The sequence below is a fragment of the Triturus cristatus genome, chromosome 3_1 (assembly GCF_964204655.1).
Source record: "Triturus cristatus chromosome 3_1, aTriCri1.1, whole genome shotgun sequence".
NCBI classification, from domain to species: Eukaryota; Metazoa; Chordata; class Amphibia; order Caudata; family Salamandridae; genus Triturus; species Triturus cristatus.
The window spans coordinates 829,537,352-829,563,439 of NC_140583.1; the positions used below are offsets into that span (position 1 = coordinate 829,537,352).

At 43.0% G+C, this 26,088-nt stretch overlaps 1 protein-coding gene across 1 annotated transcript in view; it reads left to right on the forward strand.

Moving 5' to 3' along the window:
- Positions 1-16,148, forward strand: part of PRKRA (protein activator of interferon induced protein kinase EIF2AK2) — a 234,644-nt gene extending 218,496 nt beyond the window's left edge. The window contains exon 8 of the mRNA XM_085645214.1: positions 15,404-16,148. Coding sequence (XP_085501340.1) covers positions 15,404-15,561 — 158 coding nt within the window. The 3' untranslated portion in view covers positions 15,562-16,148. The remainder of the gene's footprint in view (positions 1-15,403) is intronic.
- The last annotated feature ends 9,940 nt before the right edge of the window (positions 16,149-26,088 follow it).

The following is a 26,088-nucleotide window of genomic DNA, read 5'->3' on the forward strand; positions in this document are numbered from 1 at the left end:
AGAAGCATTAAATGAATCTTCATAGCTGGGAAAATCTCCAAGTAATTCCAGTTCTGAACGCCATGGTTTGAACATTTGCAAAAGGGCTAAATAGTAAAATTCCCTTTTGTCAGCAGTGTCGCAACTCAGTTTTCTGTGATTAATTAAATCTCCTTTCCTTTGTTTCACCAGACATCCTTCGGAACCAATCACTGCATATTTTCCATCGTTGATGTTCTCTGTAGTATTCCGTTTAAAAGTGTAGTTTTGCAGCACTTCATAGAGGCACATGTTCTCAAGATGATGACTTCTATTTGGATAGTATGTGTCCAACATATTGGTTTTCAAAATATTTGTACTTTTAGGGTCATTTTCTGCTAAATATTCAATATCTTGAACAGATCTCAGTACCCGATTTCGCATTCCTGCAAGACCTAGACTCACCCAAATGATTCTTCTACTTTTGGAATATAGACTTGCAGATGATAACCGATCTGAACATTCATATGCTCCAATTTCACAATACGATAACATCTTCAAACTGAAACTGTATAATTTCTTACTTAGTCTTCTCGTGAGAAATCTCTTCCCACATTTCTTTCAATTCAGTCTTTTCTGATTTAGTAATGTAAGACGTTACATATCGAGCAACAGCAATGGAATTGTCCGCAACATACTGAATATCCTTGTTAGCATTCCACATGGATAAAATAACTGGATTGTAGTCATTTATGTATTTTGATTCTTCGCTTCTTCTTAAGTTGTAGGTGTTTTTCTGAGACTTTCTTGTGATGGTATGTCGTACAGCTGACATAAAACTGTTCGCTCTTCCTTTGGATAATACAGGACGTGGAAATCCAAAACGACATTTGGTATAGAACTTATCCTTTGACTTGTACTTTCGTCTACAGTATTTTCCACACCTGTGGCTTTGAAATCGTAAGACTTGTTGTTTTAAGTTTTTGTCTTCTCTGCTATTGGGAAGAGCACATGTAGCATAATCTTCAATGAAAGACAAAACAGTTTCATCTGAATCTGTTCCAAATTTGGGGGCGTCCTTGACACATAACAACATATGTATGTGAGAGCACCTCTTGCTTGATACTCATTTCTCCAAAAGAAATCCACAACTTCTCCAAGAGGAGGATTCTTTTTATTGCAGATGAAAGACATCATAGCTTCAAATCTATGATTGAAATATCTGCATACATTGACAGGATCCAAAGAGCACAATTCTCCAGGTGTCTTGTATTCAATATTTTTTATATTGGAATTTGCCTCTCGAAGAAATTCAAGTAAATCATCCCAAGCATACTCAGCACAGCTTAGTGTAACAAACCATATAGGAGTTCCCAAGTTCCGTAGCATACATTTCAGTTCTCCATGTCGACGGTACCAATATTCATTAGTCCCACGCTGACATGCCATCAGATTTATCAACTGAGATTCTAAATGATCATCTCTCTGATGCACTTTATCCATAAAATCCTTTGCAGTTACATTTTGAAGATGCATTCCAGTTTTTAAAATGTGATTTACTGCATATGAAAGTCCAGACAAGTCACTTTCAAACAAAAGATGAAACATATAAGAGATACATTGACGAAATCTTGGATCTTCTGCATATAATCTTGTTGTCCGATATTCAGATGCAGGAATCTGCACAGGACGTTCATCATATCGTCCACCTTTTCCGGATGGAAACAACTGCGGGAAACAACGAGCTTCCAAGCTCTCTTCCCGTACACTCATGGGACTTCCTGTTGCTTTTTTCATTTGAAACAACTCAATCGTATTCCCCATCACCTCTTTGGAATGAAGTGGATGTACACTGTAATGTTCATAGATTTCTTCACATCTGGACATGTCCACTTTTTCAATTTGTCCACTTAATGTTTCAGTATCTTCTGCTAAATCTATTTCTTCTTCTCCAACAAACACATTTCTATAGTACTCATTATTTTTTAACAGATACAAAGATGCCTTTTGCACTTTACTAACATCTACTAACTCTTGCCAGATTTTCTTATTCTTAGTAGGAACACCATTAACTAGAATGACTAGTGGCTCATTTTCTGCATGATCTACACCAATAGTTTCAATATTTTTCCTTAAATCTAATGGTAAATACACAACTCTTCCTTTCAATCCTCTTTGCAACTCTGATGGAGGTAATGTACTTGTTTTGGGCTCCATACGAACAATAGCCTGAAACGGGTGAACACATTGTATGAGAATAGACTGATATGTATTTAAATCTATCACCTCTGGAGGAATAGCAACCAACTCTAGATTATTATGAACCGCTCTAGCAGGCATTTTATTCTCATCTAATTTATTATAACAATATTTGCAAATACGCTGCTCAGATGCCAAATCAAAATAATCCTCTACCAACAAATAAGTTGCAAATTCCATCCACTTATCATTATCTTCTATTTCACTTTTAAAATACAGATTGACACCCCTAGTCTGATTTTTATAGTGAGTTCGCCTACAACAAATACAAGAAACATTTGGTCTTTGGACAAGACGGAGGTCCTCATCCTGGGCTCCTCACCCTCCGCCTGGGACGACTCCTGGTGGCCTCCTGCCCTGGGCACCGCACCCAAACCGACAGACCATGCACGAAACCTGGGCTTCATCCTGGACTCCTCCCTCTCCATGACCAGGCAAGTCAACAACGTCTCCTCGGCGTGCTTCAACATCCTACGCATGCTACGGAAGATCTTCTGGTGGATCCCCACCGAGACCAGGAAGACCGTCACCCAGGCCCTCGTCACCAGCCGACTGGACTACGGCAACGCCCTCTACGCCGGTACCACCGCCAAGCTCCAGAAGAGACTCCAGCGGATCCAGAACGCCTCAGCCAGACTCATCCTCGACATCCCACGAACCAGCCACATCTCCGGACATCTGAGAGACCTTCACTGGCTCCCCGTCAACAAAAGAATCACCTTCCGCCTCCTCACCCACGCACACAAGGCCCTACACGACCAAGGCCCGAGCTACCTCAACAGCCGAGTCAACTTCTATGCTCCCAAACGCCACCTCCGATCAGCCAACGACGCCCTCGCCGCCGTCCCCCGCATCCGAAGAGCGACTACAGGAGGAAGGTCCTTCTCCCACCTGGCCGCCAAGACCTGGAACTCCCTCCCGACCGACCTGCGCCTGACCCAAGACCACCTCTCCTTCAGGAAGAAGCTGAAGACCTGGCTGTTCGAGCAGTAGCGGCACCCCCCCCCCCCATCCCCCCAGCGCCTTGAGACCCTACGGGTATGTAGCGCGCTTTATAAGTGTCACTGATTGATTGATTGATTGATTGATTTCACCTGAAATTACCTTAAACTTTGTGATTTCATCCTCAAATTTTTCTGTAATTACAGGTTTCACATTGTCTTCAACATTTTGTTCTACTAATGTGTCAGTTTCTTCACTCTCTTGCTGAGGCCCAAAGTAACAAAACTCAATATCCTCACAGACCTGCTTCACATCTGATACTGACCCACGCAAAAGAGCACTGTTCAACTCACTTAACTTAAGTGCTGGACTTTTTGCATAATACAACCTTCTCACTAACTTCCGCATTTGAGTATGATGTACTGCCAGCATTCTGAAATGGTGAAAAACACTTTGACAAACTTTCCTAGAAAGACAAGCCAGAGAATGACCTTGCAAACCACAATGTTTTCTCACCCTGCAAGGGTCTAGTCCTTGCAACAGCTTAATCTTTTGTTTTACACTTTTTTTAGTATAGGCTCGTAAAAAAATACATAATTTTTCAATAGATTCCTGTCGTACACTGCAAACACTACTTCAAGTGTACACAGGGTTTTTAGCACGTCTCCCTAAAACTTCATCAGCTATCAGTTCTTCTGCATTTCTTTCAACCATTTTCTCTTTCTCCATTGGACAACCGTCACTAACCTCATAACCTCTACCACTGGTGTCAACTGCATACAATAATTTTTCGCTCAGTGAATAACTCTTCATTAAAAAAAGGCTGTGAACTAGAGCTGTGTTTCCATTCTCCCAAAAAAAAATCACAAATTCTTTTTTTATTAATAACTCTTTTCCTCCTACTTTTGGCCTTCATTACATATATTGGTTTATCTAGTGATCAAATTCTGTTTAACACTAAAATAAAGTTTCCTTTTTACCTCAAAAGCCTTTTCCACAATGCTTCAATATGCTTCTTCTTTTTATAAAATAAAGCTCTTTTTATATTTCTTCACATCTTTCAGCAAATTATGCACTACTCTTTTGTAAAATATTTTTTTGCGTAATTCCTTATACTGATTTTGCCTTCGTTTACCATACTTTATCTCCTTTGACTGAACATTTGCTTTTTTACTGTTCCTCTTATTTTGAATTTTTTTCTTACTTGAAAAATTCTCACAAGTTCCAGAATTATCTACATTCTGTTTGCTCCTACAAACATTTTTAATAAATTGCTTCGTGATCTTACCAGAAGATTTTTTCCTTTTAGCCACATTATCTTGTTCATTCAATACTTGTGGTTGATGTTTCTTCAAATAATCCTCCTGTCTCTGTTCTTTTCTTTTTCTTTTCTTTTTTTTTCTGGCATAATCTCTCTATTTTAACGTTGAAAAACAGTATCTGTAAAAAAGAATCACAAATAAATGTATATTAATAACTTTCAAATTTACACTATTCCATTACTGTACAAACACATTTTATATAAAAACGGACTAAAACTATAGCCCTGAACCACAAGTGTGACGATGGTTAAAACACTACATGCATAGTGCATACTACTTTGAAGCAGTTCATGCCTTAAAGCCTACCTCACTAAAAGACTACATGCTAACTGACTGAATGATTACAGTACTATAAGGAGACACACTGGGTGAGTAACAGGGTGTTTGCTAGAAGTGTATGAATACTAACTGGGGAATTGAAGGTGTGAAAGACAACTGTGTAGCTGATTAGAGGACTGAATGCGTACTGGATAGGCATTTAAAGCAGTCCATATGCTAAGGCCTGGCTCACTGCATGAGTACTTGGGTACTGACTGAATGATTCGACTACAGCAAGGAGAGTGCCTGGGTGAATTTATAAGTGGTAGGCTTTTGGCGCAGGGAATGGATTAGTACTTGGTACTGAATGGGTCACTAGAGGAGTGCAAAGGGAGTCACAGGATGTTTGCTGGACGGTATGGATACTGACTAGGGAATTGAAAGTCTGAAAGACAAGTGTCTAGGTGGTTAGAAGAGTGCATTCATAGTGGATAGGGGTTTGAAACAGTCCATGTGCTAAGGCCTGGCTCAGTGCATGAATACTTGGGCACTGACTGAATGATTAGAGTACTGCAAAGAGTGTCTTGGTGAATTTATAAGTGTTTGGGTTTTGGCACAGTGAATGGATTACTACATGATGCTGAATGGGTCACTAGAGGACTGCAAAGGGAGTGACAGGGTGTTTCCTGGAAGTGTATGGATACTGACTAGGGAATTGAAGGTGTAAAAGACAAGTGTATAGTATGTTAGAACACTACATGCATACTGCATAGACATTTGAAGCAGTCTATTTGATAATGAAGGATTCACAACATAAGTACTTGGAAACTGACTAAATCATCAGACTACTGCTAGGACAGTGCCTGGGTAAAACTTTTAAATTTTCAGTTCTGCCACAGTGAAGAGAATAGTACATGGTACTGCACCTTAGTGTCAAACCCTGACTCATGTTATCAATGCATAAGCAAAGACTAGCTTCTAATGCTACTAAAACTTGACAACATGACCAGTTTTAAAATAGTTATCCTTCAGAAAATACACAATGTTACCCAATCCTTCTCTCACAGTGATTCCCTAATGCACACACACTCAGTGTGATTCTAGACAAGCAACACTATCCCTAGGAGTTTACCAAAACTCATTCACTACAGTAGAAGTGGTAAGGGAACTGCACACAATCTACATATTTCACGACTACACTTTTGTGTCAAAGCCTCAGTCATTTAATCAACACATAAGCAAAGACTGGCTTCTAATGCTACTAAAACTTGACAACATGTTTTAAAAGAGTTATCTGTCAGCAAATACACGATGTTACCAAATGCTTCTCTCACAGTGGTTCCCAAATGCACACAGACTCACTGTGTGATTCTAGACAAACAACACTATCCCTTGCACTATACCAAAACACACTTCTTCATCTACAAGGAGTACTACATTTTAGTGCAGAAACATAACTCATTTCACAAATTCATAAACGACTGGTTTCTAATTCTACCAAAATATAAAAACTGCATAGTTATCTGTCTACAAACACATGAAAAAAACAAATGCTTATCACAGAATGGTTTCTACATGCACACACACTGTCAATAAGATTGTAGAGAAAAAAAAGTACTCCCTACACTTTAGCAGAAGAAATGCATTAGTCTGATTAAAATAAAAATAGTCTACATACATCCACTCACAATTAAATAACTCACCTTTCAAGATGTTTTGTAGATTAAGAAGTATATCAGTCACACACCAGATTTTCTTATACAGAATCTCTGCACTGTGCACCTGTCAGCAGAACCAAAGAATGGCAAAGTTTCCCTCTCATTTTCCACACATGTACATGTAAACATCAAATCACATTCCTTCCCACATAAATTCAAAAGCAAACACACATTTCTATTGGTTAAACATTTCAACCCTTTCCAAATGACATAAACTTCAACCCTTCCCCCAATCTGCCTTCTGCCCGTTACCATAGAAACAGGTCATGGAACACTGTACTGAGCACACAGGTCACAAGTTCAGCACACACAATGTTGCTAATCAAGACAGCAAGTGTGCTTGACTTCTCAACATATCAGCTTATCATATATAATGATCCTTACAATCAGTTTTTGTTAACCAATAAGAATCATGCGTTTAAAAAACAGAAATATACACCCTACCTTTCAGTGTAGAAGGTTGTCAAACAACCAATCATTTCTTTTCTTTTTTCAAAACTGCATCTTAGCCACCATTTTAGAAACCTCTTACTTTCCAAACTGCCAGTGTGGATTGTGGGACACATCTACATTTTCTGGAGCCAAAGGTATGCAGAAAACAAAGGCATTCACAAAGACCTAGGTTTTGACAAATGTAGACATTAAATGGATTGGACAGAGGGTTAAAGTGGCACCAATTGATGCCATTGGTGAAATCCTTCATGTAAATCCAACACCCTGACCTCATAATAGTGATGGCACTTTGACTGGGGTAGGTCTGGAAATGCTTATGAAGGACACCTTTGCAGAACTGATTTCACTTTTCCCCCAAAACTGCGTTTGTGTATTCTAACATATGCCAAAGGCAGACATGGAACTGATCCGATCATTTTTGTCCACAGATTGAGAAAGCTAGGAAACATGTGAATAAATCTGTTTCTGCTTTTCTCCGAGACTACAGAATGGGGTCCATTTACAATAACAATCTGCGCTTTCATATGCAAGAGATGTATATGATAGATGGAGTACACTTTACTGATGAAGGAAACAGAGTCTTCCTCAACAACTTTAGACTCTGTATAGGTACTTACTTACAAGTACCAAAAACTCTGAATGAACACAACGGCTCTTTTTAGAGCTACAAAACACATAACCTTAATCTTTATCTCCCAACAATTTCATTACTTTTTCCTTGGATCCGCGAACCCACCGCGAGAGAATCCGTGCATCCAACGCGGTCAGAGTTCACTGTGGGTTGACCCCTCCAGGACTCCCCAACATTGCCTGCAGCCTCTGCACAGATACCTCCCCCGCAACCGTGAGTGGCCCTTAAGGTGAAATCGACCTGCATCCAGGCCCCCTGCACCTTGGAGAAGAGAACCTGAGGTGCACCTACGTCCCCGAAACCTCCAACTTACCTGCCCAGCTGTTTATTCCTCCCGGAGGTCTTCCTGGAGCCAAAATCCAAAACAGGCAAGTACCATTGAAAGCGGGGCACTCAATGCCAAAACAGCACCCTGAACCGGGCCGCCCCTGTGCCGGTGTGGGTGCACCTTTCATGCTTAACTGAAGCCCCCTTTGCCCTGAGCTTAAGACCTGGAGCTTTGCTCCCACAACCTTGTGGCCGGCTCGTGAGCAGCCACCAACCGGAGGCCCCCTATTCCCCATTGGATAACATTGGGCCTCAGCACTCTGCACCCGGCCGCCCCAGTACTGCTGAGGGCGTTTCAAGAGTGCATCCTTGATCCTGGGGGAACCCTGGTTCTAACCCCAGAATACCAACTCCCACAAACTCAAGTACTTACCTTGAAACCGATAACCACATTTCTTCCCATAGGACTGCATTGGCTGCTTTCTTGTGAAAATTGTTCGAAGTGTGGAGTTGGTTTTGTATGAGAACTTGAAAACCTGCAAATATTTAAAAGCTGCTTTACTTACCTTTTCTCTAGGAAATGTCCCAGTGTGATATCTAGGCATATCATACTGAGTAGAAAAAGTAATCCATAAAGTAATCTCTAAAGTGATCAAAAGTAATATAACAGTAATTTCCACTGTATTGAAAAGATTTACAAACCTGTAACAAAGACATTTTCATTCAGTTGCTTGTATTGTTCAACCTGCCTTGAAAAGTACCATTTACACTTCTCTCTACCACGCTTGCTTGGTTCTTGAAAATAAATAAAACTAAATAATCATTTTTATACAAACAAATTTGTCTGAGTCCAGTCTTTGAGTGTGTGACATCATTTGCTGTCTGAGTGTGTACAATAAAATGCTTAACACTGTCCTCTGATAAAGGCTTACTGCTCGCTCACAAATAGAGAGTAGGTGCTATCTACTTTTACCTCTACCTACCTTTGGAGTTCCACTGGACTCTGTGCACACTATACCTCATTTTGGTACAGTATATACAGAGACAGTTTCCTACAACTACTGCACAAGAAGGCCGTTGAGATTGTCCCACTACAGAGGAGAGACAAAGGAGTTCATTTGAGATACTTCTTGGTCAAGAAGAAAAATCGCTTACACCAGTTTCGGCCAATCCTGGACCTCCGGTTCTTCAACAAATTTATAAAGAGAGAAATGTAGAATGCTTTCACTGCACCAAAACTTACCGCACTTGGGGAAGAATGATTGGCTCTATGCAGTAGATCTACAGGACGTGTATTTTCATATTCCCATACTTCCGCGTCAGACAGTTTCTCAAATTTCTAGTGGGCTCTCACAACTATAAATATGCAGTACTACTCTTTAGACTCAATTCAGCACCAAATGTATGGCAGGGGTGGCAGCTCAACTAAGAAAACAAAAATAAATGTGAGTCCTCATGTAACGTAACTGGTGCTATGTAAAGCGCTCTGATACCTGATTGGATTCGGGTCAAGTTCGCGCTATATAAAACTCAGCACAAAAAAAAGGTATTTTCGTACATCCATACCCGGACGACTGGTTCATCAGAGCAGAGTCTTTTCACGAAGCAAAGGGGGACTACGCCACCACAAATCTCTCCTGTCAAAATTTGGTCTCCCAGGTCTATCCACAGAAATCCATCGCAAAACTGGTACAGTGCCTCACATTGCTACTCTGGACACAGAAAGCGTGTATTTTTCGGAGGAGAGAGTTTTCTCGGTTCAAACTAAATGCTCACATATTCTACGACAGACCAGGCCCATGGTTCGCAAAGTAGCGCCTCGATTTGGATCAGTGGCGTCCTGCATCAACATTGTACTGAATGCACACTTGTACATGAGACCTCTACAGCAATTTCTGGAAGATCAATAGTATCCAAGAACAGGCTTATGGGAAGATGGGATCCTGCTCACATACTAGGCACTCCAGTCCCTTGCATGGTAGACCAACCCGAGCAATCTACTAAAGGGAGTTCCATTCCAAGAAGCAATTCCATCTCAGATGATCGTCACAGAATGAGCTACCCACATGAACGATCGGACCAACCAAGGTCTATGGTCCCAAAAACAGAAATAACACATTAATCTCCTAGAACTGAAAATTGTGTTACTTGCCCTCAAAGCGTTTCGTCTATCTCTACAATCAAAAGACTTCCTGATTCAAACAGGTAACACCACCACAATGTTTTACCTCAACAAACAGGGTGGAACAAGGTCCAGAAAGTTGTCTTACCAGGCTCAAACACTATGGCACTGGGCTCTAGCGAGAAGATTCTCCTTTACAACCTTTCACAGCCCAGGAGTGCTAAACGTGGAAGCTGATTTCCTCAGCCTCCTCAGCAAAGAAAAACACTAGTGGGTCCTCAATGATAAACTCATAGGTGCTATCTTCCAAGAATGGGGCACCCCAGCTCTGGATTTGTGTGCCACCACTGTACACGCAAACTGCCAAGACACCACTTCCAGAGCTCCTGAACCAAAGTCTCTAGGTAATGCACTTTTGATAGACTGGTCAACTCCATTTGTGTACGCCTTTCCGCCAACTCCACAAATTCCGTGGGTGATCCAAAAGCTACTGAGATCACACCTCACAATGATCCTCCTAGCTCCAGATTGGCGGAGACAGTCATGGCACATGGGCCTACTCCACTTATCCATAGCCTACCATTAGCGTCTCCAGCTCAGATCAGACCTGCTCTCCAAACAACAGGGCACAATTCTCCATCCCTTGACCCAAACATTGAATTTGGCAGCATGGCTCCTGAGGTCATCCAGTATGGACATTTTAATCTTCCTGAAGATTGCATGAACATTCTTAAAGAAGCGAAGCGCCCTTCCGCAAGGACTCGCTATGCTTTTAAATGGAAACGCTTCTGCATATGGTGTCATTCAAAGAATTATTATCCCATCACAGTATTGGAAGACATCATTCTACCTTATGTACCCCACCTAGCCAAGTCTGGCCTACAGCTGTCCCCTGTAAGAGTTCACTTAGCAGCTATCACTGCATATCGTAAATCTCCAACACAAGAATCTTTTTTCAAGAGCCCAGTCATTAAGGACTTTCTGGAAGGTCTCAAAAAGGTTTTTCCTCCATGCAGAAACCCCTTTCCCCCCTTGAGCTCCCACAATAATATCTAAATTAATGGTTCTATTCTTTGAATTGATTCATACAGTATCGCTGCAACACTTGTCAAAAACAGCTTTTCTGTTTGCAATTATCTCAGCTCGTAGAGTCAGTGAACTGCAAGCTCTATCTTCTGTAGAACCCTTTACAGTTTTCCACCACAATAGGGTTGTTTTACTTCTACACCCTTCTTTCTTGCCCAGAGTAGAATCAGATTTCAATCTCAATCTATCTTTTTTCCACATCCCACGTCTGCAGCGGAGAGAACATTGCACTCCCTCGATCTTAAGAGTTCTTCGCTTTTACTTACACAGATTAAAATCTATTAGAAAATCTTTCCAACTGTTTATAAATTATGGAACCCTAAGACCAGGTTTACCACAAAACAAACTATGGCTAAGTGGATAGTTTCATGCATTACCCTATGTTACTAGGCAAACTTAGGGCTCACTTAACAAGAAGAAAAGGTACAACTATAGCTTGGGTGAGGCCACTACCAATTCAGGACATTTGCAGGGCAACGACTTGGAGCTCTCTGCACTCTTTTACAAAATATTACTGTTTGGAATTGGATACTCAAGTCCACTAAGTTTGGCAATAGACTATTTGAAGAAACCTCTTCAAATAGGTTTTCGTCCCCTTCTATGCTTCTCTACTATCTGTTCTATCTGTTTCAGGATAACCTCACTTGTATGATCTTTACGGTCTCACAGGATACATATCTATAGATACCTGACAGCCGCTTTATGGAGTTGATTAGCTTGCTATTCTATTCAAGGTTTGTGACTATCAATGAATATCCTGCAATGCAGAAGGAAAAGTGACATACCTGTAGGTACAGCTCTGCATCGTAGGTATCTTCATTGAAGTCATAAACACCTCACCAGCTGTCAGGTTGTATTATTCTGTTCTTCCCGTAAAAAAAGAACTGACTATTACAGGCCAACTGTTTGGCATTGTGGTTCAGGGTCCATCTGGGATTCTTAAAGGTACAGGTTTCATTTTGCACTTTCTAGTGTTAGCCTATCAGGCTGTCTTTTCATTGGCACTCTAGGCTTTCTTACACAGCCACTTTTCCTATGAAACGTGTTGTAAGCTTTGCAGTTCCTTCCTCCTGCAGTCTCTACCAGCATGCTCCAGGAAAATACTACGCTGACAGTCTACACTACAAATAAATGGAAAATGTCTCTCAGTGGTTAACACTTTTTAATGATCCTTTTCCTGGATATTCTGTATATATGAAATAAGGTATTCTGGGGTCCACGCATGCAGCACGGAATTATTCAAGGTTTATGACTTCAATGAAGATACCTACGATGCAGAACTATACCTACAGGTCAGTAACTTTTCTTTATCATCCCTCTTATGCAATGTTGGGTTACTTTCAATGTAATGCAGACTTTTCATGTTTTGAGTTTTTCAGTTAAGTTCATCAAACAAATATTCATGCTCCAATTCCATTTATAGCAGTCTGTCTCTGACCTCTACCTTTCTAGCAAAGCCAATACTTGGTCTGGGGGAGGGTGTTGGGATGGGTTCTTGGCTTTGATGGAGAGACAAACCTAATGCTGGCCTTATGTATTTGCATTTTTGTGCTCTTCTGGGAAATGGGAATGGAGAGACATCCTGGGTTTGTACTCCAGGAGGGTGAGGCTGCTGGCAAAGCATTAGCACATGCATGATCTAAAAACACTCCTTATCTCAAACTGGTACCACAGACAGTAGCTAACAGTGCCTCCATAAATATCTCAGTATAGGCAGACATGCAAGGTGTGTGGAGGGGAGCAGTTTGGCAAACATCCCTTGTAGTCCTTGAGCCAGGCTCTGTTCAAAAAAGCAATTAATTTCATAGCCTGTTCTGACAATGTTGTTCAACCTCAACAGTCATTAAACTTTAACAGTATTTAAAGTGGCAATCACAACCAGTGTCCTGAGATTCAATACATATCCACTGTGATAGCTGGCTGGCTAGGTACTAACCCCTCATTTGAGTTAAGCAAAGGCCACCCCACTCTGCGTTTGCATATAATTTAGTCAAGGTCCGTTTGAGTCTAGGTCCCCCCTTCCCTCAGACTGATATTCTAATTCATCCTTTCTCCTTGTTTTACCCCGATATGAGTATTTGAAGGGTAGATGCTCATTCGCTGGGCCTCAGACATGGTTTTAAGCATTCCATTTCACTGCCTGCATGTACATGTGCTGGCCAGAACACAGGAGAAGGTGATCCTGACTGTCCCTTATTGCAGTAGGCACATATGATGCACGCATCTTAGACTTATTGCCCTTCATCTCCCCTTGGGTCTCACCTTCTCAACTCAAAAAGTAATTTAACTTTGCATGGTGGCTTGGATATTGGCGTGTAAGGTGTGCTAAGGAGGGGTTCCTCGAGGGAAGTAGCTTTAGACATTCAAGCCTTAGGCTGTATATTGTCATTGAAACCATTTCGCTACATGGTTTAGGACAAATTAGTTGCATTATAGGTCAGATATTCTGACCTTCCTGAGGGGTGGAATCCCAGGGGCGGATATGTTTGTTCACTGAGTGATCAGTCTGCTTTGCATTGTATACATTTGTTATTGTATGTTTAGCATTTAGTAGTGTGTGAATGGAAGTACTTTTGTTTATTTCTAAACTTAAAAGCTTTGAATGGCCATTGATCTTTAAAGTGTTATTGTGTGCTTCACCAAGTTCTGAGTTTTTACTCCACTCTACCTCACTGAGTTAGCTTTCGACGACTATGCTCTCTTCTCTGAGGGTCAAATGGGAAAGGATGTGCAAGGTGATCAGTGTTGGTGCAATAGTATGATGCCCCAAGGGTCCAGAGTAAAGGACTCCAAGGTCCACAACTAGAGCTAAGTAAATGCCCCATGACCCTACCCTTGCCAGAACAGTTCCATAGTGTGTGTCACCTTACACTATATTCTAATAAGCGTCTCAATTGCAAATAAGGCAATGGAGCTGACGAGATAATATACAAATATCTCAGTTTTTCTTACAAAAATACATTTTACTAAATGTGTTTGACAAAAAAATAATCCGATAACCTAATCGAAGTTTCGATTCCCGGGACCAAAAATGGAAAGATTGCAGTGATTTGCGCTATAGCTCATTTTTACTCTACAGGAGGCCTCTATAGTTTTGTTCAACAGTCTTTTGGTCTTTGTTTTCTGTTTATAAACTTTGATTGTTATCTGTTTATTTTCCTCATCATATCGCCATTGATCAAGCTGACTCACTGACAAGAACTGGGTCCTACACACGTTTTCACACTTTAGTACAGAGCAATTAATGTCCTGACTCCCACTATCTCTCCAGCATCATTACCACAACTAATCCACAAGGCGAAAAGGAAGCGTATATTACTAATCTACTACCTATGTAACTGTAATCTTTTGTTCAGAGGTAGTGTGCTACTCGCCGCAAATTGTTTTAACACCTCGTCTGAGACAGTAAACTCTATATAATTTCAATTTACTATTGCAATCCTATCTCTGTACACACCTTTTCGAAACCTACAATACACCAGTCTCAGCTTTGTGGCCAAACCTAAACAAATGTGTGCCACTATCTTTACACCTTTTATGCTTTTGGCACATCCAGTCCACTCGTTAGTAGAGTTGAAATCAGCACTGAACAATCACCTAGGTTAACTTCTAAGAAGATGGTGAGGACTCCACCCCCATACCGTAAATTTCTATATTGCACACCTGCATGGTTATAGTTAGTCATGGGTCACAGCTGTTGTTAAATTTCAGTCGTCCCCAGTTATACCCCATATAACTTGTGCAACCAACATATACAACAGCTGTTACATTGCTTAAACTATATGAATTCCCAATCCTCACTGATCTGCTATCATAGTTGCTTTGTAAAACGTCTGTGACAAAAATGTAACTGCTGCGCTCAAATAATAAATTCTGCACACTGTTTTGCACTTATTGAAAGTTTGGGAATTGGCCAAAACCACGTGGGGTCCTTTTGTTTTGTACAAGAAGTGCCTCTCATCATTTTGGTTGGAGTTTACATCTTCAAGAAAGATGCTGGTAAGAGAAATTGGGAAGGACTGCTGTGGGTGAGGTGAGACGTTATTGCTAAAATATTGCTGGGCCTGACTGTCTATGGATGAGGTGGAATGTGATCTTTGATTTGACGACCACAAAGTGGCAGCTGAGCAGTTTCAGTGACAGTAGGGAGGGTAGTTGGTTGCAAAGCCATCTACCCATACCCACATACAGCCTAATCCAGTCTTCAGTGAACAGAAGCAGTCTGATTTATTAACCCTACATTTGCTCTATTCAGTTTCACATCTGTGATGAGAACTTGTAAGATTAGACAATGAAGGGAAATCCTCAAAATGTTTAAAAACGCCTTTTTAAAGCACATTTTACATTGTGTGTGCAGTAGTTTGACATGTTGTTTGTGTCTTTTCAGATGAACTCAGCGTGAACGGTCAGTACCAGTGTCTAGCAGAATTGTCGACAAAACCAGTTATTATTTGTCATGGAACTGGAATTTCCTGTGGTAACGCTCACAATGGTGCTGCCCACAATGCATTGCAATATTTAAAAATTATGGTGTTAAGAAAATGAAGTTCGAGCAAATACCACCGTATCTTTGAAAAACGACACCATTCAAAATGTTTCCCGGTTGAGCGTTTTTGTATTAGTGAGGGTTTGTTTGTGATGTGCAGAGTATGTATTCGGTAGAAAGAATAAAGCATATGTAATAATGTAACCAAAATGTAACGGTTAAATTGGCCATCGTATTTAGTATCATTAGGGATTAATGTATTGAATGATTCTCTTAATTGAACTCAGTATGACGTACATAAGTAACAAGTACTCGAGCATTGAAATGACCCCCATTTATGAAATCTTTTATCAGTGGTGCAGCTACTTGCAGAACAAAAACGTATGAAAACCTTTTTGAAGGAAGTACTATACACTTGTCACTATAAGAAATGCTTTAATTGAAATAGAAAAACAACTTTAAAAAATAACAATTCTATATTTTACCCCCTTGTTTGTACTTTTCCATTTTATTTGCCGTTATATTTAATTACAAACCGTGGCCTTTTAAAAGTATTTAAGACACATGGAACTGCAGAAGAGAAGGTTTTTTTTCCCTCTGTACATTTATTGGGTGTTAACATTCTCTAATAAATTGTTTTTGAAAAGGTTTGTTTATTTCAGTTTTTTAAACTGTTACTGATCTGGAGGTCAGGTTTTGCAGTGTGAGTGCCACTGCATCATAGGGGTTGTTTGAAGTTGAACTGTCACATTTTAGAGCAACTAGGTGCTTCGGGCGAAACGTTTCTGTACAGTATGCTAACGACTGAAACAAGCTTTGGCAAAGTCAATAGGTCTCGCCATTGAAAGAGCTATTGGATTTGTCAGTGCTTTAGTCTTGTTGTACACCAGCGTGGCTGCTGTTCAGCATTGCTAAAAGTTTGTGGCATAAAGGGGAGTGGCATAAAGGGGAGTGGAGTTGAATGGAGGGGCATAGAGTGTAATAAAGTGTTGTAGAGTGGAGTGTCAAAGAGTAACATAGCATAGTGTGTCGTGGAGTGGCGTAGAGTACTGTAGAGTGGAGTGGCATATAGTGGCATAGAGTGGAGTAGAGTTGAGGGGCGTAAAGTGAAGTAGGGTGAAGTGGCGTATAGCGGAGGGCCGTATAGTGGAGCAGAGTGTCGTATCGTAGATGGGTTGTTGTGGAGTGGAGTAGAGTGACCTAGTGTGAAGTGGCATAGACTGGAGTAGAGTGTGGTGGAATGGAGTGTTGTGTCATGGAGTAGAGTATTGTAGAGTGTCCTAGAGTGGAGGGACAGACGGTAGTAGAGTGTTGTTGAGTAGAGTGTTGTAGAGTGGAGTGGCGTACTGTGAAATATGCATGGTGTGGTAGCACACTGCCATTACAAGCAACACATTTTCAATTCAAATGCCAATTACATTTGCACTTACAGTTTTACTTCTAAAACTATACAGCGCACAAGCAATAATGTGTGGAATTGGCATTGTCCAGGTCCTAGTGTACTGATTTGTTTTGATCATATTCAAATATTCGTTTACACCACACTTTCGAATTACAGACAAATGTACTTCATTTGTGCTTCCGTAATTGATATACTCTGAAATATGTGCACAGTTCATTTACAGACATTTACATTTTGTGTGCTAGAAAAAAAGCTTTTCTTTTCCCATATCCGAACAAGATTGGATATAAATCCTTTCACTTTGAAGTCAGAGAAAGAAAAGTAAACACCAAGATCCCTGGAATACAGAGACTGACATTTGACCTGACTTTGAACAGCAAATTTGACAAGATAAGAACAAATTATAAAGGCCTCTTTACTGAAATGGAGGACTCATGGAAGAATACAAGAAGCAATCGTGAACAAGGTTTGCTCCGTGGTAGGATGAAGACGTGCTGGACAGCCTAAAACAAATAAAGGCAGCAAATAGAAAGCCAGAAAATTTGATGGTTACAAACCACAAAGTCAATGCTAGCAATGGGCATTCCCAGTGAGGCTTTCAGAATGCCCACGAGAAGTCTCTCCGCATCTAGACAGCACATTTTTGGCAGGCTTTGACCTAAAAATGGCTTAGCATCAGGTGTGGAGGAGGTTTGAAGCCAAATGATTTCAAGGAAGTAGTAGTGTCACCTGCAAGTTACAGCAGAAGTGCTGTTTGTTGCGCAATAAAAAAAAGTTATGTAGGGGGTGTTATTTTAACAGACTATTGAGTTTCTGTCATGGTTCCGCCACCCGCTACTCACAGGAGGGTTAGCGGTCTAGCTCTTGCGGGTCGACAACGGAAGGCCAAAAGACTCACTTCCGGTTGACCGCGCACAAAAGCCGGGAAATCCGGCAACTGATCGCTTTGAATTCTAGTCATCGCCCAGAAAGGAGAGACGCCACTCCGGAGAAGACGAGTACCAGCCGACGGACGGACGAGGCAGCCGACAACGACGGTTCAGGTACTGTCTTTCACAAACGGCGCTTCGCCTACAGAAGAACGGCGGTCCTGACCGCTTCTAGTAACCTTGTTTCTACAGCACACAGACGGAGTGCAATGGAACGGGGGTTTTTTCCCTCATTATAATTTGCGCAGGGAGCGCTGGTTTTGTTTATATTATTTTTGTTCATCTTCATTATAATTTGCGCAGGGAGCGCTGGTTTTGTTTATATTATTTTTGCTCCGCGAGCACCGGAACAGACGAAGGAGGCCAGCTGCTCGTATACCATCGACACTGGATCAGACTAAGGAGGCCAGCTGCTCGCATACCCTCGTACCAGCGTGTGTCCAGCGCCTTCCGGACCGTGCATCTATCTGGCCTCCACCCCGGGTGCCCCCTTATCCTAGACGGAGCTACACCCTACTAGGGCAAGGCGGGGAACGGGGTGGTGGTTCATATCGCCTCTGCAGGAACATCCCACCCGACTGATGGTAAGTCGTAGGGGGGAACTCTGACAGTTTCGGCTCAAAAATCTTTTATAAACACCAATTTAGCGAACAGTCGTACTTTATGATCTGAAAAAATAACATTATTATAACTACTAATTTTGACGCTTCTGTAGGAACTGGCCAGATTTGAATCAGACTCATACACACTGTTCATTGTCGGCGTTGACCAGCAGATTAACTCCCAATTCATCCATTTTCTATTTCAATTGACGAGCCTTTCGAGCCCTCCTTCCTAGCATGTAGAAATAAGCACGCAGGTGGTTAGCTGTAGCTCGTAGCAGACTTAGTTTCATTGGATAACAATATTTCGCAGCAAGTGGATTGTGGCAGGAGTTACAGACAGCTTGTGTTCAGAAAATTAGTTTCTGGACTAGCAACATGTGGAACAACCAGGGTGAGATAACAAATTATGATGTCTCCTGGCTTCTCAGGAGTTGTGAGCAGGCAGAGGCTTAGGTGGTAACGCCTGTATATAGTACACACAAGGCCCATTTCATAGAAAAATTAGACCGGCGCTCATCATACAATACACTGCTGTTCTGTCTATGGTGCATGATTGTGAGTTCCAGTCTGGGATATATGAGGGCACCTATCAGTTAGGTGTATGAGGGGAGGCTCGGCTCAACTCGAGTACACGAGGATGACTCCAGTTCGAATTGTATGGGGTACTTCTTTGCCTGAAATGATTTCATTCTAGAGCAGCCTCCATTCTTAGATGCAAGCTGGGCTGACTGAAGTCCTTAATGCTTGAATAGGGCGGCTCTAGTCTGGAATTCTTGGTGATAGTAGGTGTTTTTTTGTGTGGGAGTGTGCGGGTTCGGCCTTTGCTCAATTAGCACTCCGGGCGAAACCAAATTTGGCTCCCCTATTATAGAAAAAATATTTCCCGACCTTCCGTTAGCTCGACAAATACGTTTTTTTAAAAATTTTGCATCCCACAACTTACTATCCTGCATTTAATCGTGGAAACGCAAGTACCGCACTGCAAAGAGAAAACACTGAACTTAACCCCTTCAGTGCCCATGACGAGATGGTCTCGTCATGGAGGCGGTTGCGCTGTGCCCATGACGAGACTATCTCGTCATGAACCCCGCCCGCTAATGCAACGCCCGGCACAGGGCGGGGAAAGGGCGTGGCACTGAAGAGGTTAATACATACCCTTAATGAGCATGAAGTAACTTTAGAGCTGTGACCTGAACCCGGGTCTCAGCCCCGATCGCCCTAGTCTGTGCCTTGTACCAAGGAGGAAAAAATATTTGCAATGCAATAGGTCTCGCATTTACATTTGAGACCTATGACATTGCAAAGTAGTGGCCGCCATTGTCCTGGCTGTTTTAAAAGAGGAAGCGCGCATGGTGCGCTGAATGTAGGCGGCGCAAGGTGACTGCAGGCAGCAGCCGCCATTGGTGATTCTACGCCCATATAAAAACTCATTAAAGAAAGTAGTGCCCACAGACTTTAGAACACATACCATGTAACAACCGAAGTAAAGGGACCAGTCGCCATGGAAGGTTACAGATGAAGACAAGGCGGTACTAAGGAGGGAGTAACAAGCCTATTAAGGAATCGGAAGCCAGCATGGACAAAGACTCAAGCAAATGAAAAATGTGGGCGGGGTTTCATTCCATACTCCACTACAACAAGTCTCGCAGGGCATGCGCGCTGACTCAGGCTCGACCTAAAAATGACTAAATAATGAAGTAATGCTATCACAAAACGTGCAGCACAATTTACCTTTTCTTGCCACATAATTTACTCAACCCTGCCGCATAATTTGACCCTTCCCTGCAGCATAATTCCAGTGACCCCGAGTATAGTACATGCCAAGCTGTCTTTAGTACAAGACTAAACGGACACCTGAAAAAGAGGTCACATTCGGCCGACATATACATTGAACGCTGCCAGTGAACATTGCTGGTAAATGCAAACCATTCTAATGCCAGTACAGGTGACAAGTTTTCTGTAGTGCCATCCGAGTCCCAAGATAGATTGTCACTGGTCAAAAATGTAACCACAGAGCATCAAGCCAGAAGGTCAGAGTGCAATTTCAGCACATAGGAGAGATCCGAAGCCCGTATTCACTTCCGAACAGGATTTGCTGGGCATCCATAAATTCCTTCAATGGCTGGATCACAGATCTCCATAGCAAGTACCAATAAAGGGGTAATCGATTTGTAGTTATGTCTTTCAGGTGAATAAAGGGCTTTAAATACGAGGAGAATACTCTTATGGGCATTCAGGCTTGCACCAGATAAGACGGCATACATGCATAAAGAAAATGGAACCCTTGCACAAAATGGGTGGATTATATACTGACGCATAAGAACATCACTTCTGAAGGGAGTAAGCTTTAGGTTACATGCGCCAAACCACCTAGCCACAATTTCTAAACTCTGGTTCTGCCGTAAAACTCTGAGTTCCTCTGACAAGCAGATACACTGTAATGAAAGCAAGTTCGTTCCTGCTGCTGAGAATGCTCATTTTCTTCAACAAGCACTAGCAAAGCCAATATGCCTAACTTTAATGTGCTAATACATGCACAAATGCCATTTGCCCAATGACAGCACATTAAATCACGATGCTGGACAATATAGGCTTCCCCCAAGTTCGTTTCAGTAAAAGAACTAGCCTGCAAAATGCAGTGTGGACAAAAACAATTACTGCCACTATAAAGGATGAACTGTGAAAGCCACTGAACGCAAATTTGTTCTAAAAAAAACACTAAAGCTAGCAATCTGTTTGGCACATGAATTAAAAGTTTCAAAATCAGTCAAAAACCCTAAATCAACTATTTAAACCAACAATTGAAAGTACCAAAGTAGCAGGTGCACCCTGTTTCGGATTGGTGCCATGCTTCGGGCAGAATTTTGATTTGTGCTCCAAGATTCAATCAATCAAGCAGGACTTTTATAGTGCAGCCAATCTCCCGCGAGGGTATCCAGGTGCTGAGGATCTTGCTGTTGCGGCTCATTACAACAGCCATCTCTTGAGACCTTACCTGAATTCTAGCAGCAAGGGTGAGGTCCAGAGGTGAAGAGTGAGGTCGATCTAGGCCCTGGCCACCGGTTAGGAGGAACGACCTCCACTGTAGCTTCAACGTATGCGTGAGAGTGAGGTGGAGAGAGGCAGATTGAAGGTGTCTGGTGGGTTGGTGGAAATTCAGGCTGTGGTTGATGCATGCTGTTCCTTAGTTGTGCAAGGCTTTGTACTTGCGGATCAGCATTTTGAAGTGGTATCTCTACTGAAAGGGGAGCGAGTGGAGCTTCCTGAGGTGGGGGGTGATGTGGGCCCGCTTTGGAAGGTTGAGGAGGAGTCTGGCTGCGGAATTTTGCATGGTCTAACCTTTTCAGGGGGTGAGACGAAATTCTTGTATAGAGTGCGTGGCCCTAGTCCAGCAGGTTGGTGACTAGGGATTGGGTGATCATACGTCTGGTGTTGACCTGGAGCCATCTGAAGATCTTGCAGGGCATGGGCAGAGTGAGGAAACCGGCAGAAGAGACTGCGCTGATCTCGCTTTTTATGGTGAGCTTGCTGTCCCGATTCAATGTCAAACTCAACGCCACCAAGTACAGCCATGTTAATGTTGCAATAGGTGGAAAATATTAACACAGAATTCTAGATTGTTTTGAAGAGCAAAGCTGTGAGAATCAGGCGTTCTCTTCCAGGGGATCCTCATCAATAGTCATAAGCACTGAATATTTCCGCCCATGTGCGGGGACCCCGGAAATAATAAAATTATATATGAAAAACACATATATATACAGCTCTGTATATGTATAAACATATATTATTTTTTCCAAGCAAATGCAGCCCCCATAGTAAGCTAGACAATGTAGGTATAAATATCTCATAACACACCATAGGTATAATACACCTACATTTTTATTTATTTTTTCTTAATGAGGTAAAAACTCATGAGAGAGAAAAAAGAAAACACTGTGCAAAACACAGATCCATAAAACATTGTTAGCCTGCAGGCTGCATTGCAATACAATACCATAGAGACTGAAAAGCCTTGTACAGGTAAAAAACTGGCACCGTGCCTTTAAGGCAGCCCTGACTCCAATATCCCATCATGGCTCAGGGGTGACAGTTGGGTCAGTTGTTCTTTCCGGCTCCTTCAGTCAGGACCCTGGAATTCAGCTCTCTTCATTTTTGGCTTCTAGTCAAGAATTGACTATTTTCTAGTGAATTTTTTTGCTTCATCTTAATATTACTTCTGGTGAAGCATATTTCCTGTTGTTTCGGATAAGATTTCAGAACTTTTTTCTGTCAGAAAAATGCCTTCCTTCTTTGTGCCCTGTCCATCCTGTGGCAAAAAGAAGGCGTCTTCAGATAATCATGATGTGTGTATCATCTGTCTGCTGGACACACATTCTCCTGCTTCCTGTCGTCATTGTAAGGACCTTTCAAAGAGGACTTTGAAAGAAAGGGAGAGGATTAGGCTTTATGGCCTTTCTTCGATGTCGAAGCAGCTGATCCCTGTGTGTTCTCCATCGGCGTCGGGCTCGGCGTCGAAGACTCCAGCGGCGGGATCGTCGTTGAGAGGTGAGGAGACCAGGGAGAGTCACGCTTCCAAAAGAAAATCAACGTCGATACAGGATCCGGCGGCGAAACGACGTCGTTCGGCGTTGAGAGCTTCGCCGTCGAGGAAACATCGATCGACGTCGAAGGAGAAACACCATCATTCGACATCGAAGTCAACAGCTAGACGTAAGTCGCCGTTGAGGGAGAGACACAGAAGGTCGACGTCGAAATCTACAACGACGTCGAAATGAAGATCGGCGTCAAAAGAACATGAGCGATCATCGACGTCGAGACCTGAATCGCCGTCGAGAGAGAGGCGATCGGCGTCGAAGGCATTGCCGACGTCGAGACGAAGATCGTCGTCGGACCATGGATCGACGTCGAGGCGGACTCCTCCGTCGGGATCGACGTCGTGGCAGGCGCCTCCGTCGTCAAGGGTGTCCATGACGTCGACGACGATGCAGTCGTCAAGGCGAAGTTCCCCGTTGGGTTCCAGGCCTCCGTCCAGGATAAGCCCTCCGTCGATGACTAGGCTCTCGACGTCGAGGTAGGACTCATCGCCGGTTAGCCACTCGGCGTCGAAGTCCAGATCTCCGGTGATAGGCCTATCGCCGTCGAGACAGTCCTCTGCGGTGGGGTATCAAGAAAAGTCAAAGCCCCAATCGATGTCCAGGTCGGCGTTGAGACGCAAGTCTCCGCATAGGGTGAAATATACTTTGGATGTGGCATTGGAGCATGGTTCAGCCTCCTGGTCTCCGCCTATTTCAATTTCACCATCGGCCTCAGCAGGATCAGGATCTCCTCTGTCTCCTTCGAGATCCAGATCACCAGATGTGGTAAATTCATCTCCAGCTCCTATTTCACCAGTAGAGCATCCTAATCCACCGAGTCCTCAATTGAGAGCATCGCCGTCTCCACTGAGGCAAGAAGAGGTTCATCCTCCGGGACAAAGCCCCACCAGAGTGCAGCCTCAGTCCACACCACGTAGACCTTCCATTGCACATGCAGTAAGCATTTCCTTAGCCAGATTGAGGAATCTGACACAGCCTAGAAGACCAGCAAGTTCCCACTCTCGGGGGAGAGAGTATGAACGACGCTCATCTTCGCCCAGGAGACGATCGAGGTCCACCTCTCGCAGAAGAGAGTCGGTGCGATCTGACAGAAGACGGCATAGGTCTCCTACATCCTCTTCTTCAAGTCATTCTTCCAAAAGAGATTACTCTCCCACGCTTTCAGATACGCCTCCATCTCGAGTTTCTCCAGTGGATGACATCACCACTTTTTAAGATGTGTTGTGCAGGGGAGCGACAAAATTGAACATTCCAATGCCTGTCCAAGAGACAACCTCCTCTGTCATCTTTGAGACCCTTCATGAAAGAACGGCGTCTCGTCCACTGTTGCCTCTGGTTCCTGGTTTGCTTAAACCAGTGATGGACGTCTTCCCCACGCCGGCTACCATCAAGTCTGCCCCGGCGCGGATTCTTAAAGAATATCGTCCCGCTCCGGAGGATCCTCTATTTCTCAAGGCGGACTCTGTGATTACTGCGGCTGCCAGGAAAGTCCACTCTGTGACTTTATTATTCACAGTGCTGCCGGACAAGGAAAGCAAGACTCAAGACTCTTGGGGAAGAAGAGTATGTGGATCGGCTGCCTCCAGTCTGAAAGTTGCCAGTGCCTCCGCGCTCTTGGGGTGCTACGACAGATCACTCTGGGATTCTCTTCAAAGATTCATAGAAGAACTTCCTCAGGAGGATAGAAAGGACTTTGAAGAGATCTTACAGGAGGGCAGTCTGGTCTCTAATCAGGTCATAAGTGCGGCAGCGGATGGAGCAACGTTAGCAGCTCACTCATACGCCCATGGTATTTCAGCCAGAAGATCCTCTTGGCTGAGATTAACGGCCCTTAAACCTGAGGCACAAGCCAGAATTCTCAGTCTGCCTTTCTCTGGAAGTTCGCTTTTTGGTTCACATACGGATGACGAGATGGCTCGTATGAAGTCGGAACTCGAGACCATGAAAGCCGTAGGGCTAGAGAAAAGGAAGGAGTTCCGTCGTCATAGGGGAACGACAGGCGTAATTTCCAAAAGAGGGTTCAAACCCCTCACTGGCAGAAAAACCAAGACCAGCAAGGGCAGAAAAAGCCACAATTCCAGTCCCACAGATCATCTAGAGGACGAGGAAACAACCGCCAGTCCAACAGCGGAAACAAGGCTCAAGGAAAACAATGAGCAATCGCTTCCTCCAATACCATCCACCGCTCCGGTGGGAGGAAGTATTTCGTGGCATCTCCGAGAGTGGCAAAACATCACCAGAGACAAGTGGGTTCTAACTATACTGCGACATGGATACTCGCTTCGTTTCCGGAGTCCTCCTCCATCGATCCACCCAGTGCATTAGTCTCATCAACTCAAAATGCTAAGAGAAGAGGTGGCAACCCTTCTGCTCAAATCGGCCATAGAAAGGGTTCCGAGAGCGCAGAGAGGGAGAGGAGTCTACTCCAGATATTTTCTAATTCAGAAAACAAGTGCAAAAACGGAGTTCAGACCTATCTTGGACTTGCGAGCACTCAACAGACATATCAAAAGGGAGAAGTTTTGTATGCTTGCACTTCACCAAATATATCCACATCTCCGTTGAGGCGATTGGATGTGTTCGCTGGACCTGCAAGACGCGTATTTTCACATTCCCATCTGCCAGCGTCATCGGAAATTCCTGAGATTTGTGGTTGGAACCTCCCACTACCAGTTCAAGGTTCTTCCTTTTGGACTGAAGTCAGCGGCTCGAGTGTTCACAAAGTGCATGGCGGTGGTAGCTGCTGCCCTGAGGCGCGCAGGAGTATTCGTCTATCCCTACCTAGAGGACTGGTTGATACAAGGTCCATCGCCTCAGGCTGTAAGTTCACAGCTGACACGCTGCCTGAATCTGTGTCACCGATTGGGACTTCAAGTAAATTACAAAAAGTCCACCTTCATACCAACGCAAAGGATACACTAGCTGGGAGCAATTATAAACTCCGAAATAGGAAAAGTGTTTCCTCGCTCAGAAAGGCAAACTTGTTATAGTCAATGGTTTGTCAACAGCGCGACAGATATCATCTCTGTTAGGGGCCATGGCATCCTGCATATTC